This window comes from Petromyzon marinus, chromosome 83 (assembly GCF_048934315.1).
Source record: "Petromyzon marinus isolate PM22_M1 ecotype Great Lakes invasive population chromosome 83, UKy_Petmar_22M1.pri1.0, whole genome shotgun sequence".
Lineage (NCBI taxonomy): Eukaryota > Metazoa > Chordata > Hyperoartia > Petromyzontiformes > Petromyzontidae > Petromyzon > Petromyzon marinus.
In genome coordinates, this window is record NC_133748.1 from 5060578 (window position 1) to 5077152 (window position 16575).

At 51.9% G+C, this 16575-nt stretch overlaps 1 protein-coding gene across 1 annotated transcript in view; it reads right to left on the reverse strand.

The window, feature by feature from the left end:
• Window positions 1-8538: 8538 nt before the first annotated feature.
• The window catches only part of LOC142907825 (uncharacterized), a 42835-nt gene continuing 34798 nt past the window's right edge, over window positions 8539-16575 (reverse strand). The window contains exons 5-6 of the mRNA XM_076057642.1: window positions 8939-9026; window positions 8539-8601 (exon numbers count right to left, since the gene is read on the reverse strand). Coding sequence (XP_075913757.1) covers window positions 8539-8601; window positions 8939-9026 — 151 coding nt within the window. The remainder of the gene's footprint in view (window positions 8602-8938; window positions 9027-16575) is intronic.

Consider the following 16575-nt stretch of genomic DNA (forward strand, 5'->3'; position numbering starts at 1 on the left):
TGGGTTTTCACCCGAGGACCCCATTAACAGGGACATTCCACGGTTTTCCCGGACCAGGAAATTGGCTGCTGAGCCCCCCAGACCGGATTACATGGCGCCCCCCCCCCCAAATAGGGGGCATAGAGCTTTACAGGCCGGCCGCAATGAAGCATACACAACACGGGGGGGTGGGACCTCAAGGCCAGCACCCAGCGGCAGTGTAAACATTGGGGTGGGAGGGAAAAGTCCCTAGGCATATCAGAGTTGATTTAAGTTGGAGGGAGCGAGGAGATTATTGGTGAGTCGACGGCGGGGAACGCAGGTACAGAGACAATGGGAAGGGGGGGGGGATGACGCGACCCCCCCCCCCCCCCCCCCCAACGGCCAGAGTGCTCAAAACGGCCGAAAAGAGGATTCGATTGGATGCACAGGATGACGTCACATGACCCGGGGGTTAACAGGCTTTGGGAAAATAAGGGGGAAGGAGAGCAATATGAATCGGAGTTCTTCTGGAGTGGCGGAGAATGCCAGCCGCCCTCAGCATCCATGGGCCGCCTGCAGGGTGCAGCTGAAAACGATTGCCCAGGCAAGTCTCCGAGGGGGGCATCTTTCCCAACCCCCATCGTGCAGCCAGAAAGGTGAGTAAGTATGGGGGGAGGGGGCCAATTCAGCCCAGCTCGCAGTGAGCTCGAGCTTGGAGGATAGACGCACTCTGCGACGGTTAGGATGATATTAGATTAGGTGCTGTTCGAAGGGTGCTGGCTGGAGGGGGCCATAGACAGGGGTCCCAAATTCGCTCCAAGAAAAATAAATCTTAGCACAGACTGACGTTTGACGCGTGGTGCATGTGTGCGTGTGAAGAGCGGTGGGACAGCGATCTGCATACGACGGTGTGTGGGCGACTATAAATCAGTGTGGGTGTGATGCGCGCGCATATTAAAATATCAACGGTTGCCCGCGCCGGCGCGTGTATATGCGCGCACCGCAGTATTAACGGTGAGACATCCGCAAGTGTAGCGCGGAGAAAACGTGTGGGTGGGGTGGCCGTCGAGCGCCTAAATTAATATCCGGACCGCGCGGGAGTGGTCGCCTTGTTGACACAACGGCTTAATGGAAATTATTTATTAAACCCCACACAGCGGCTAGTCAAACAATTACGTAATCCACGTGGTTAGGACGCGCGAGGAGCAGGAGGTGATTGACCCCCCCCCCACCAATGGCGGGTGGGGGGGGGCATCAGCCCCCACCAATTAGAAGTAGCGCCCCCCCCGCCCGGGGTGGGTGAGGGGGAGGTCGGCCCTCACCTAATGGGGAGTGAAGGGGGGGGCATTAGCCCCCACCAAGTAGACGTGCCCCCCCCCCGCTTGTGGTGAGGGAGATCAACCCCCACCTAATGGGAGTGGGGCATTAGCCCCCACAAATCTTTGTTTTCATTTCGAGTGTATGGGAGTGGCTTTTATATGTTCTTCCCTTTTGTTGAATGTGAATTGCCAGGCTTTCTAGGGTAGTCTTCTAGCTAAACCCACACATAGCATAGTTTGTTTTGCCCAAAATATCCCAATGCTGAAAAAGTACCTGGATAATACTCAATTAGAAATGCATTAGGTAAAATTGCCTCTTACTTTGACAAACTTAACAGGACGCTCCTGAAAGTGAGATTAAGCAATATGCCAGGCAGAGACAAATTTCATGGGAAACCAGACCAAACCGTGCAATGTTAGCAGGCTCCACCCTGCGTGGCTGGCCCCCCACGTTGGGATGTTTTAATATTACAACCTGGATATCGAGTCAGTTATTACTCAATAGATATTGACAAAAGGGAAAGGATAAGCGAGGCCTTCCTGGGTGAACAAACAACAATGAAAACTTTTCACCTCGGATTGGATGGAGTGTGCGAGCAGAGCTACGGGTGAGCCCACTGCTCCACGTCACGCAGAGTGGATTGTGGGAGTTCCTCGTTCACCGTTCTAATTGGAAATCTGTTCAGGAGCTGAGTGCCAATGTCTGTGTTACGTGGTACAATTTAAAGCCACCATGATGAATCTTAAATTTACTTAGAGGTAAGAGGGGATCGTGGCCTATTGTGGGGGTTCAATCCCGATACAGTGCGTACGGGATGGGCCACGTGGCTGAATGAGGGAGATGGTGAACTGGCACAGGACAGGCAGCTTTTATGGGTTTGTTCAGTGATCAATTAATTGATGAGTTCCATTCATGCCACCATTGCCTCAGCGGTGCAGCATGCGTTTCAGTTACATAATTATCACAAGAACCACGTGCACCGAGATTGATTCAGAATGTGCACAGGTACGTGCATTGTTGCATTCAGAACAGGTGCAGGGCCGAATTTCATTAGGAAATGAACCAATGGAACTTTCCAAACCCCAGTCCAGATGTCATAAAGAAACCACCTCCCACGCATCTGAGATATGGAGAAAGTTTAGACTTAAAACCTTCAAGACTGCAGGAATTCATATTCTTGGTTCTTTCGATACAGTCACGTAGATAGAAAAAAAAAACCCACGACGTTTCTTTTTGCTTAAAATTTATATTTTTGTTTTCTATCTACGCGACTTTACCGAAAGAACCAAGAATATGTGGGGAAGGACCACAGCATAAAGAAACTAACCACGAGCATCTTTATCCAACATTCAGCTCACAGTCAAGAGATGAGCTGGCCATGGCGACAAGCCAGGCTTGGTTGTCTGGTTGGGGCACAGAACATTTAATCAGTGGGGCGAGTGCAAGGAGGCTGCTTCGAGCGCCATCCTGGTGGGGAGGAGCGGTGCAAGAATTTCAACCGAGCCCACAGAAGCCACGAATCCGCTCTCACTATGCGACTCGTGCTGTTAAGTCTGATATTGTTCTGCAGAGCATCGTAATTGTGGCTGAGAAGTGATGGTCTGTGATTGAAGAGCTATATTTGTGATGAGGTGGTATAAAGCAACATTAGCGAGTAATCTCGAACCCAAATTGTGTAGTGATGGCGAGTGCCATGTACTATAGTGCAGAGGTGACACGTGAGGTCGCTGTGTGAGCACCCAGTAGGAGTCGTGTGGGGTAGGGGAGTGTCTGCTTTAAAGGAATGTTTGGAAGAACTACGGGGATCTCAACCACTCCCAGACCCATGAAGCCGAACCGAGAGCATGGAATGCGTTACTGCGCAGTGCAGCCTCGCACACACGCCCGAATTACACACCACGCCGACCCCTTAATGCGACCGTAACTCACGCTGCGGGGCGACGTGCACGCGCACAACCGGACCCGCTCAGGTTGTTTGCCACGGCTCGTGCTGCTCAGGTTGCTTGCTACGACTCGCGCTAAAAATAGCCGTATGAATAAGCACGCGCTGATCGAATTGATGATAATATTCACGGGTTAATCCGCTGTGCACACATCCACTGCGAGCGTGAGCAGCATCTCACCTAATTCTATGAAATCCCTAGGTAGATCCTTACGCTACTTCTCACCTCGCAGATGTACTCACTGTGTCCCTCGGTCTCTGCCTGGAGTCGGGTTGCAGCAGCACTCGCTAGCATCCCTCACACGCTCCGAGCAGCTGGGAGTCCGACTTGCTCCCTTTCTAACTTGAGGATAACTCTCCCCGGTTGTCCTCTTCCCCCCTTTTATGCCTCCCCACATCAAAGAGGTTCTTAGCTAAGCTGGGCGGCCCTCTTGGCCCACCGGCACCTGCGGGCTAGGGAACAAACTCAGAGGCAGAGGGGTTTAGGGGCCGCCCCCGCCGCCTCCCGGTCAGGCCGGGACCTCCAGGGGTCTGGGGTCCTGCGGGGCCCATATACGGTGCGAAGCCCCAGAATATGGGGGGCGCGGGGGTCACGGGATTTCGGGGTACCTGAATGACAGGGGTCTCTTTCGCCGGGGCTGCCCTCCATGGTTTTAATCGGCGGACGTTGACCACCATCTCTCGGCCCCTCTCCCCCCCCAGGATCAGCACCATCCAGGGGGAGATCTGCACCACGGTCCAGGGTCCCCGCCATTAGGTGGTCAGCTTCCCCACTTGTCCAGCCCCTATGCCGTAGTTCGGTCCTTCTGGATTCCGAACTCCTGCCACAGTGCCTGAAATAGCTCTGCCTCGAACTCACTACCCTGGTCAGTAATGACATGTTTGAAGATCCCATGTTTAAGCACGTAATGCTCCACAAATGCCCGGGTCACCACAAGGACTGTTTTGTCGGGGATGGCCACCGCCATGGGATAGCGTGTGAAATACTCCACTGCTACAAAGATATACCAGTTGCCTCGGTGGGATTATGGGAATGGTCCCTGTAGGTCGATCCCAACTAGCTGGTTCGCCCAACTGACGCGGAACGGCCTCAGGGGCACCTGATACCACGCCGGTTTCTGCCCACACTGCTGACAAGCGCGGCAGCCCTGTACCCAGGCGGCCACATCTTGCGCCAATTTGGGCCAGAGGTACTGGCGACGCAGGGTCTCCCGAGTGAGCCGTTCCTCATCATGGCCCCCGAGCGGGTGGTCGTGCACCAACCGTAGCAGCTGGGGCTGCACCTGGGTGGGAACACAGATGCACCCCGGCTGCCCGGGTTCGGTTAGTTCTCGCACCACCCCGTTCTTTACACACAACCGGGCATACAAACCACTTCAGGGTCCCTGTAGGGCGACCCTTTCCTCCCATAGGGCCGCCTACACCCCCGCCAGGTTCGGGTCCCGCTGCTGGCTCTGTCTCAGCTGCTCGTCATCCAGGCCCAGGAATGCACAGCCGACGTCTTCTTGGATCCGACTGGGCGGGGTTGAGCGGCCCGTCGGGCACCGGGGTGTGAGCTCCATGCCCACCGGGGGTCTCTGTGGCACACACGGCACTCTCTCTCAATGGAGGGGGGTTAGTCTCAGGGCGTTCCAGGGGGGCCATTGCCTGTCGACAGCGCCCCCCGGTGAAGCACGGGCAGGCCTTCTGCGCCTTCATCTCGGCGCACACCACGGGCCGCCTTGACAAGACGTTCACGTGCGTCCGCCCAGCCCTGTATTCGATTTGCAGGTTATACTCCTGCAACTGCATCAGCCACTGGGCCATCTGCCCCCGCGGTTCCTTGAATGTTAGGAGGAACTGCCGAGCATAATAGTCAGCGCGCATGAGACATTTCCTGTCGTACAGATACGGCTGGAACTGCTTACAATCGAAAATCATGGCATACAGTTCCTGCCGGGTCACACAATAATTAAGTTTGGCCCCGCTCAGGGTCCAGCTGACGTATGCGATGACCTGCTCCATCCCATCCTGCACCTGTGACAACACTGCGCCCAGCACACTGCTGCAGGCGTCGGTGTACAAAATAAAATTGGGTATGGGTGAGGTGGTCTTTAAGGGTGGTGAAGGCCTATCTGGTAGGCCTCTGTCCACTGATAGGGGTTCTTAGGGGAAGTGAGTTGGGTGAGGGGGCATGCAATCTCGCTGAATCCCTTCACAAATCGACAATAATAAGTGGCTAGCCCCAAAAATGACCTGATCTTCGTCAGGTTCTTTGGCCGTGGCCATTCCACTACAGCACATACCTTTTCCGGGTCGGTGCGCACTCCTGCCTCGCTGACGCGGTGTCCGAGGTACCCAACCTCGCGTTGCGCAATATGACACTTACGTGGCTTGAGCTTGAGATGGGCTGCTCGCAGTCGTTGGAACACCTCCCGTAACCTGGACCAGTGCTCAGACAGGGACCTACTGAACACTATCACGTCATCCAAGTAAATTAGGCACTGTTCCCATTGCAAGCCCCGCATCACCAACTCCATAAACCGCTGGAATGTCGCGGGCACGTTAGTGTGTCCGAACGGGAGTACTCGGAACTCGAACAGTCCCATCGAGGTGGTAAATGCGGTCTTTGGCCGATCCTCCTCCACCATGTCCACCTGCCAGTACCCGGACGCGAGATCGAGGGTGGAAAAATACCGCGCCCCTGCGAGGCTGTCAAAGGTGTCATCGATGCGGGGCATGGGAAAGGCATCACCGAGGGTAACTGTTCAACTTTCGATAATCAACGCAAAACTGGATCGACTCATCTTTTTTTGTCACCAGTACAACCGGGGCAGACCAGGGGCTCGCTGAGGGCTAGATTATGTTATCGCGGAGCATATCCACAACTTCCTCTTTAATCTGGGCCCATTCAGGTGCGCCGACTCGGTATGCGGGGAGTTTAATGGGCTGGGTGGCACCTGTGTTAATTTGGTGCTTAATGAGGTCTGTCCGGCCCACATCCGAATCGTGCTCACTGAACACGTCGGCGTACTCCTGCAATAACCCGCGCAGCTGATCGTCCTCCCCCTTGGGTAAATCTGCCCAGGGTTCATGTAACGCATAAAGCAAGGGGACGACCTTGGCTCTGGGAGTCGGGCCAACTCACCAGGCCAGGTCCTCGTTGTCCTCGGGGCAGCAGGGGTCCTCAGCCCAGAGGGCAAACACCAAGTTTTTAGAGTGGCGTGCGTGCAGGGGGTGTACTGTGGCTACCGCGGTGCGCCGTCGCCGCGCTGCTGGGGTACTGTGGGGGTTAAATACTTGCATAAACAGTCGGCCCCCGTCCGTGTTTACCAGCGTGGCCAATCCCACAACCCTGTACCGTGCCGCGAACTCCGGGTGAGGAGTCAGCATTACCTCACCCGATGGTCGGTGTGCGGGGTCGGTGGAAGGTGTTGCCACCGGCCGACGCCAGGATAGCAGCCACGGGCTCAAAGTGGGGGTGACCCGGCGCTTGTCCCAGGAACGGAATCCGCTCCCTGCTACCTTCCATGGTGACGCATCGCTGACGGGGCTGCACGTTGAGCCCCAACTTTTCTAGGAGGTCGGTACCTGCAATACACTCATGGCACAACACACTCGAGACATAGAACTCCTGGGTACACACCTGGTGTCCGAGACGGACCTCAAGGGTGACCCTCCCCAGCAGTCCCATTCCAGCTCCGCTTAGTGTGCAACATGCAATCCGGGGCCTGCAGGCGGCCCACATCAACCCCAAGCACACAGCAGTGTGTGGTGCTCACGAGTGAGGCCCCCTTGTCCAGCAGAATCCGGGTGCGCCGCCCGTTCACCTGCCCTTCCACCAGCGACGTGGCCCCCGTGATTCCTGCCACCAGCTCCCACAGCCAGTCGCCCGTAGTCACCGCGTTCTTGGGTGTTGTTGCCGGAATCTGCGTTGGGGTCACTCGCTCGCCATTATCATTACAGTTTATTTGTGTTGGGACCACGTCGATTGTGCCCCTCGGTGGTCCCCTCTCTAGGGAGGCCTTGGTGTTTGACCTTGGTGCTTGTCTAGCTCGGGCGATCTGGGGACACTCTCTCACGTGATGCCCCCGTTGGTCGCATATATAGCATGCCCGTGGAAGGGTGGTGGCTCCACAGGAGACCCCTTGCTCATTCCCCCTTCCCCTCCCAGTGCACATTTGTTCGAGCTCTGCCTCTAATTAGACACCCGCCTGACTCATCCCCCCTACCGTGGAGCATAGTCCTCCCACTTTGGACAGGACTGTCTCCACTGTAGACTGCAGCTGGGTCATATGCCCGCATGCTTGTGTTACCTTCTCGCCTACGTGGGTCACTTGACTGGCTATATCCCCTCTGCCGGTCTGTAGCCCCGCCACCCATCCGGGGGCTGTCTCGCGGGGTCCCGGAGGCACCTTTGCCTCCCCCCCCTTACCATCCTGGCGAGCTCCTCTTCCTCCTCAGAAAGAAGGCTCGCGACTGCGTGCTCCCGTCTCAGCCCTCAGAACTGCGCGCGCTCACTGGCGGCTCTCTCGCATGCACGCGCGCCGCTCTTATCCGGCTGCCACCACGAGGTACCAGCCAGATATTGCTGGACCTTCTCGGCAGTGAGGTCCTCAATTATTTCCGCAGCGTACCCCGGGCGTGCAATCTGCGTTAGCGAGCGCACGTCCTCGGCATAGTTGCAGAGGTCCTCGCCGGGCTGGCGGCTGCACACATTTAATTCTGCCATTGCCTCCTCACAGTCATATGCACAGAAGCAGTGGCCGAGGCAGTGCATTAGTTATTCCCAATGAGCTTGCGCGCTTGCTGGTACCGTTTCCACAAAGTCGGCTGCCCAACCATCCAAATTAATATTTAGCTGCTGCAGCGCTTGTGCGTCCGTCCAGCAATTAATATCTTTCGCATACATGAGGTTCCGGGCAAACGATTTCCATGACGGTATCCCTCGCCCGGTGACTACATATCTTACCTTTACTTGGGGTGGGGCGCCTCTCTCCCTTGGAGGTGTGAGGAGTCGTACCAACTTTGATACCATTATGTGGGGGCTGATTCTCCCCTCCTCCTCCGCCCCTTCTCGCCAGGCTGCCGCCGATCGAGTCATCGGCCTCCCTGCGTCTGCGTCCTCTCTGTGGGGCATGACTCGGGGCTGACTCTCCACTGCCTCGCGTTATCCTGACTCCCTCCCCCGCATAAGCCACCACTCACGCTGCAGTGGCTGCGTGCACGCGCACATCCGTACCTGCTGCTCACCACGTGCACGCGCAGCCACCCGTGCCTGCTGCGGTGGCTGCGTACACGCGCGTGCCTGCTTGGGTTGTTTGCCTCGACTCGCGCTAAAAATAGCCGTATGAATTGCACGCGCCCCTCCCGCCTCCCGTGAGATCGGCTTTAATCCGCTGTGCCAACACGCACGATGAGCACAAGCACAGGGCACAATGACGATCGTGTTGATGATAATATTCACACGTTAATCTGCTGTTCAACCATGCATGCGAACGTCAGCGATCGTTTATGATTAAATAAACGCCGATCGTCACATGTACGCACATATTCGCACCACTCCTACGCTCTCTCCACACACACAGAAACCACACGGCGTCGATGCTCTGTGCTAAAGTTTATTACTAGCTCGCCCGAAGAAAAACCCTGCGTGACCCGGAGCACAATACCCAGCGAGCAGTGTCCCACCTATCTCTATCCAAACCCTCGGGGAACCCTCGCGCTATTCCTCACCCCTCGGACGCACTCACAGTATCCCACGGACGTGCTGGGAGTCGGAGGGACGAGGGTCCAGGAGGTCTCTGCCTGGGTCGTGTCCGAGCTGCGCTCGCCAGCATCACTCGGACGCTCAAGCGACTGGAAGTCTCACTGCGTCGCTTGCTGACTTGAGGAGAAGAGACCTACGTTTCTCCACTTCCCTCCTTTTATCTCTGGAACGGGATCCTCTGGAGCGCCTTCTCCCATTGGCTACGCACCCGCCCTCCTCTCTCGCGTGCCTCAGGTGTAGGAACTTCCAACCGCTGCTCCGCCCCCACCTGGCATGCTGCCTTTTTGGTGGCGCCCTAACCTTTTGTCTACGTGTTCGTCCCTTCCTCTCGCGTTGCTCGATGGGAGCTTAGCTCCCCCGAGGCCCTATTCCCCTGTTCTGGGTGTGTTTTCATCGCGGTTTGCCCGGGGAGCTTCGTCGTGCCCATACCATTTTAAGTTAATACACGGGGCCACAATACAATTCGGCCTTGGGGGGGTCGGCCAATTTTATAATCCTAGCCAGGACCTTTCCCGACGCACTGAGAAGAGAGATGCCCCTATAGTTACATTCTGTGCGGTCTCCCCTTTTAAAAAGGGGGACCACCAGAGCATCCTTCCAATCATGCAGAACCCGTCCTGTGGTCCAGACAGTTTTGATTATGTCACGTAGGGCAGTCTGAACATAGATGCCACTCTCCCTCATCATTTCACTTGGGGGATTGTCTCTGATCGGCCCCTTTCCTGGTCTCAGACTACAGATCACCCCTCGCACTTCCTCCACAGATGGCACCTCAGCCAAACATTCCAAAGGAGTGGCTAATTCTGCCAATAATTGTGGCACCACAGCCCTAACAGGGTCATGCTCATCTTGCTCCATGATGTTGTCTGGGCTGAGGGAATTCCCCTCCCCCAAGAACTCACAAAAATGCTCTGCAAACCTGCAGACATTTTCCTGAGGGTCAGAGATCCAATTACCATTCTTTCCCTTAAGGATGGTGATAGGCGAGCCGCTGGAAGTAACTTTTTTGATGCAATTAAATAGTGATGTGTCATTGCGGACTATTGAGGCAGATTCCAACTTCTCAGCAACCCGCACCCACCACTTACCCTTGCAGTGCCACACGGCTTTCCAAATCTCCAAACGAAGGCTATGGTGAGCCTCCTCATGTTCCGATGTTGGATGCTGTAGATGACGGGAGTGGTCCTGTTGTTTTCTCTAAACCAGTTGGAACACCTCCTCCTTCAGCCAGGGTCTCTTGGGAGGTCTGGGCCATATAACCCATACAGCTGTTCCACCTGCATGAGCCACATTCCTGAATCTCATCCATTTCTCCTCAGCATCAGAAGGAGGGGGGACGATGCCAACTCCAACTGCAAGCGATGTAGAAATTCCTGCTAGCAACTGTCCTCAGCTAGCTGAGACCAGGCCACTGTAGGTTTGGATGGGGTCCTAGATGAACACCCACCACCGGAGTGGAAGAATGGCAGGTGCATCTTACAGATGACAAGTCGGTGGTTAGTGGGCAGATCAGCTCCACAGTAGGTCCTGGTGTCAAGGTTATAGGGCCACATCCGCTGGTCCATAATTATAGTGCGGCAGATTTTCTTGCTTGGACCCAGCGTGCATCAATGATGTTGTGTGGATGCGCCAATGCCGGAACAGCTTGTTCATAATTACAAACCCATGGGATGCATAGAAGTGTAACAGCCTCTTTCCATTATTATTGAGCTGATCTAGCCCATGCCTTCCAATCACTCCAATCCAGATGTCTGTGTCATAACCCACTCAGGCATTAGTCACCCAATGACTATCCCTAGGAACTACTTCAGCTATCACCTGTGACAGGAGGTTATAGAAGGCAACTGACTCATCGGCGTTGTCTGCATCCCTCCAATGATGTTTATCTTGGGTGGGGGCATAAGCAACAACCACCACCACTATTCTTCGCCTCTTGTTGATGGGGAGGCGAGCCCACAGTAGCTTGAGAGTTAGAGCTTCCCACACCTTACCGCCATGCTCCCACACCCCTTCATTATTTTCTTTAAAAAAGTGTCACTCCTTGATGTTTGGTAGTTTACTTCCCCAAGTGGATAACTGCTCACCCCTCATGATGACTGTAGCCAGAACTGGCCTACTGGACCTCTTATATTCTACAGAGGTCGAGGCTGTATCGGTCTATCTCCTGACAGAGGAGTGGCAGCCTCTAATCCACAACGAGAGTCTGAACATTTCATGTGGCCAATCTCAGTGTTTTCCTGTTCCTGGATGAACCCTGAGAGAGATGGGGGGTACAGTCTGTCTCTCCCAGATGGAGTTTGGCCATAAGGAGTAATGAATGCCTGTCCCCCTGGTCTCTAGCACAAGGTTATTTTGGTATTTCCACCGTGGTCCTTGGAAGTTGGAGGAGTTACCAGCCTCTCGCACGCTCTGATCTATCTACACAACCCCACTCACAACACCATGGCCCACACACACACAGCCTGCACTACACGCACACCAACTGCGCCGCACTGTACACACTGTAAAGCGCTACTGTGTGTACACTGTGTGCATGTGCACTGTGTGTGCACTGTATGTATGTCTACTGTGTGTATACTGTGTGTATGACAACTGTGTGTATGACAACTGTGTGTACACTGTGTGTATACTGTGTGTATGACAACTGTGTGTACACTGTGTTTATGTCTACTGTGTGTACACTGTGTATGTATACTGTGTGTACACTGTGTGCATGTGGACTGTGTGTGTACTGTGTGTATGACAACTGTGTGTACACTGTGTATGTCTACTGTGTGTACACTGTATGTGTACTGTGTGTGCACTGTGTGTATGTCTACTGTGTGTATACTGTGTGTATGACAACTGTGTGTACACTGTGTGTATGTCTACTGTGTGTACACTGTGTATGTATACTGTGTGTACACTGTGTGCATGTGGACTGTGTGTGCACTGTGTGTATGACTACTGTGTGTACCCTGTGTGTACGTGGACTGTGTGTGTACTGTGTGTATGACAACTGTGTGTACACTGTCTGCATGTGGACTGTGCGTGTACTGTGTATATGACTACTTTGTGTACACTGTATGTCTACCTATGTACACTGTGTGTATGTCTACTGTGCATACACTGTTACGGGACTCTGATTTTGTTGCGTTATATTGAATGTGGTATGGTTGTGGGGGTTAAGGGCGGTCGTCACTGTCAGTGGGGGGAGGCTCATGGGGATACTGAAATGGTCCATGAGGTAGACAGAACCGAGGATGTTTTTTTTTTCTCCGGGTGGGGGGGGGTGATGTAGGGGTGTCAAGGGAAGGATTCCCACCAATAGGGTTCGTGGGACGGTGACAGGAGAAGGGGTAATCGAGGAGATATAAGGGGAGAACTGGCGGGAAGAGGGGGCCTTTGGAGGGAACGAGATTGAGACGGCTGGAGACAGGTGTGGATGGGAGAAGAGGAATAAAGGACGAACCACCTGCAACACTTGTGTCGGCTCTCCTTTACATATGTATACTGTGTGTACACTGTGTGTATGTCTACTGTGTGTGCACTGTGTGTATGACTACTGTGTGTACACTATGGGTATGTCTACTGTGTGTATACTGTGTATGTCTACGGTGCATACACTGTGTGTGTGACTACTGTGCGTACACTGTGCAATGAGAGCGCCATCGCCTGGATTATGCAGGGGACGTATTTCATTCTACAGCCATACTTATCCATAGTGGGGTCTATATTTCAGTGAAAGTTGAGAGGCTTCCGGAACGGTCGGGAAGGTTCCAGAAGGGGCGTGGCCGGAGGCGGTGCTTAGACCTGGGTAGGGGGATATAAGGGGACGCGGAGCAATGCGAAGGAGTCGGTGTGTCGAAGACAGAAGAGGAGCCCCGCCGCTGCTGCGCCGCCATCCCCACCACGTGGCGGCTCGTCCTCCAGCCGCTCCTTAGCTCACCATCAGCCAACGGTGTGCTGGAGAGCACGGGGTGAGCGTCACGTGGCGTGGGGCAGCGTAGCCACACGACGGGGGGAAGCCGCAAGGAAGAACGGAGACGTGTGGCTGTACCGAGCTTTATTAATGAACAACTTAGATTCCTTACCGTGTCGGAGGCCACTCATTTCAACTGTGTATGTCGACTGTGTGTATACTGTGTATGTCTACTGTGTGGAGACTGAATGTCGACTGTGTGTGCACTGTGTAGGGCTATTGTGTGTGCACTGTGTGTATGGCTACTGCGTGTACACTGTGTGTATACTGTGTATGTCGACTGTTTATACTGTGTGTCGACTGTGTGTATGTGTTGTGTGTGTGTACACTGTGTATGTCTACTGTGTGTATAGTGTGTGTATGTCTACTGTGTGTGTACACTGTGTGTCTACTGTGTATGTGTCGTGTGTGTGTGTTCACTGGGTGTATGTCTACTGTGTGTATATTGTGTGTATGTCGACTGTGTGTGCACTGTGTGTATGTGTCGTGTGTGTACACTGTGTATATGTCTATTGTGTGTATACTGTGTATGTCAACTGTGTGTACATGTGTATGTCTTATGTGTGTATGTGTAGTATGTGTGTCCACTGTGTGTGTATCATCAATGTGTTGGCTAACAGCATTTACACGGACGTAAATATTTGTCGGTGTACTTTGTGTTTAAGTGAACTCCGTTTGTCGATGGTTAGCCAAAAGTCGGTGCGAGGATGACCAGAGAATTGTGTGGTGGTTTGTGCTCCTTGACGAGATCAGCAAGGTATTGTGGTTAATTTGTGGCAAGCACTTTATGTGTAATGAGTGCGTCCTTAAAATATTTGCGTTTAGCAACTGGAAACCAATGCAGCTCGGCGAGCACTCCACGGACATGGTCAGATCCTGCAGTACCCGTCATGACATTTGCCTAAAAATTTTGTACACACCTCAGCTTAAATTTCGATTTAAAGCTTTCTTGACTGCAAGGATTCATCTTCTTTGGTTCTTTCGGTAAAGTCGCGTAGAATGAGAATAAAATAATAAATTGATCAAATAAAATAACAATAATATTCTCACGACGTTTCGGCCACAACACAAGCGGCCTTCATCAGGTGAAGGGGACGAGACTGTCTGGAGGACAGCGCTGGAGTGAGAAAGCCACGCTGAGATCACGACCTTTAAGCTGTGTGAGAAGAAACAAAGTGCCTTGACAAAGGAATTAGCATATAATTTAGCATTGAAATGCTGAGTGATTAGCTTGTGACTGGTCACAGAAAAGGCTATGTTAAAGTTAAAGCATACACATCCGCAAAGGCACCCCTTGACAAAGGAATTAGCATAGAATTTAGCATTGAAATAGCTAAGTTAAAGTATACACATCCGCAGAGGCACTCCTTGACAAAGGAATTAGCATCGAATTTAGCATTGAAATAGCTGAGTGATTAGTTTGTAACTGGTCACAGAAATAGCTATGTTAAAGTCAGAGCATATACATTCACCGAGGCAACTAGTACAAATCAAACAGGAGGATTTAGCATTGAAATAACTAGGCGAATTTAGCATTGAAATAACCGAGTGATTATCTTGTGACTGGTCACAGAAATGGCTATGTTGAAGTTAAGGTCTACACATCTGAGCTATTCACAGTAACTGGGTATACAATACAATATATAATGAATACTATATAGTGAACCAATAAAAAATACTAAAATATAGATTACCTCAATGTTATCAATAAACTCTATATTCTCCAATCAGCTAAGCTACCAACAATAAGTCGTTATATATCACAATGCTATATGGCGAAAAATGGGTGGATTCTTACCCTCAACTTTAGCAACACGGATAGCTACGGGTCCCGTTCAGACGGACGAGTTCATCCATGGTCGGAACAGAGGAGGGGGAGAGAGACAGCTGCGAAGCCCTAGTATACTCCATGTTGTAAACCATACCATTAACTGTGGTGTGAGAGGTATTAAGAGGCAATGCTGGCGAAAGAGCTGCGGTCTGAAGGTCATCATAAAATACAATTAATTAAGAACAGAAATGGTTTAAAACATCTTTCCAATGGTTACTAAGCCAGAATCCATCTTCTCGGTTGAAATTGTCTCTGTGCTTGTATATGTGAATGGCCTCATGAACGAATCTCTCATGGTAGCCGGTTGGTTTGCAAAGAACCTCCGTCTTGGAGAAGTCAATGTCATGTGAGCCCACTGAATTATAACAGTGATCTGCCACGGCAGAGGAGTTTGTTCTACCGTGTTTCAAGTCTCCTTTATGTTCGCGGATGCGGTCCGAGATATGTCGTTTGGTTTCTCCAATGTAGCTACTACCACAGGCACTTTAGTTTGTAAACGCCCGGGTACTGTATGTCTGGAACAGCATCTTTTACAGATGGAACTAGATCACGGATTTTATGTACTGTGTTGAATCGGACCTGGATCTTGTGTTTTTTCAGGATTTTGGAGATCTTTTTAGTGACCCCTGCAATGTAGGGTAAGGTGATGGTTTTGAGTGGCTCCACAAGAGGATCCTTCTTCATGACTGGAGTGATGGTTTTGCGGATTGTGTAGTCGGAGTAACCATTAGCCCTGAGAGCCTGGTGTACGTGCTTGAGTTCACTGGTAATGTGTTCCTGGTCGGAAATGCATTGGGCTCTATGGTATAGAGTCTTGATGAGGGAGTTCTTCTGGGATGCATGGTGGTGGGAATCCGGTTTCAAGTAAGCATCTGTTTGGGTAGCTTTCCTGTAGACAGAGTGGCTCATGGAACCATCATGTCTCCTTTTAATTAAGACATCCAAAAAGGGTAGTTCGCCATCTTTTTCGACCTCCATTGTAAATTTGATGGCTAGGTGTATGGAATTGATGTGGTCGCGGAATTGGTCTACAGCAGGCTGGCCATGTGGCCAGATGACAAAGGTGTCATCCACGTACCTCTTCCATAAGGTCGGGCGTAGAGTGGCAGTCTGGATGGCGTCAGTTTCAAATTTTTCCATGAATACGTTGGCTACAACCGGAGATAGGGGGGAGCCCATTGGGGTGCCCTCAGTTTGTTTGTAGAAAGTTCCATTCCAGGTGAAGTATCTGTTGGTTAAGCAATGTTTCACCAGGTGGGGTACATCAGTGTGCAGTCCTTGATGAACCAGGTCTTCAATGAACGGGACCCATAGCTATCCGTGTTGCTAAAGTTGAGGGTAGGAATCCACCCATTTTTCGCCATATAGCATTGTGATATATAACGACTTATTGTTGGTAGCTTAGCTGATTGGAGAATATAGAGTTTATTGATAACATTGAGGTAATTTATATATTTTTTTCTTGGTTCACTATATAGTATTCATTATATATTGTATTGTATACCCAGTTACTGTGAATAGCTCGGATGTGTAGGCCTTGACTTCAACATAGCCATTTCTGTGACCAGTCGCAAGCTAATCACTCAGTTATTTCAATGCTAAATTCGCCTAGTTATTTCAATGCTAAATTCTCCTGTTTGATTTGTACTAGTTGCCTCGGTGAATATATATGCTCTGACTTTAACATAGCTATTTCTGTGACCAGTTACAAACTAATCACTCAGCTATTTCAATGCTAAATTCTATGCTAATTCCTTTGTCAAGGAGTGCCTCTGCGGATGTGTATACTTTAACTTAGCTATTTCAATGCT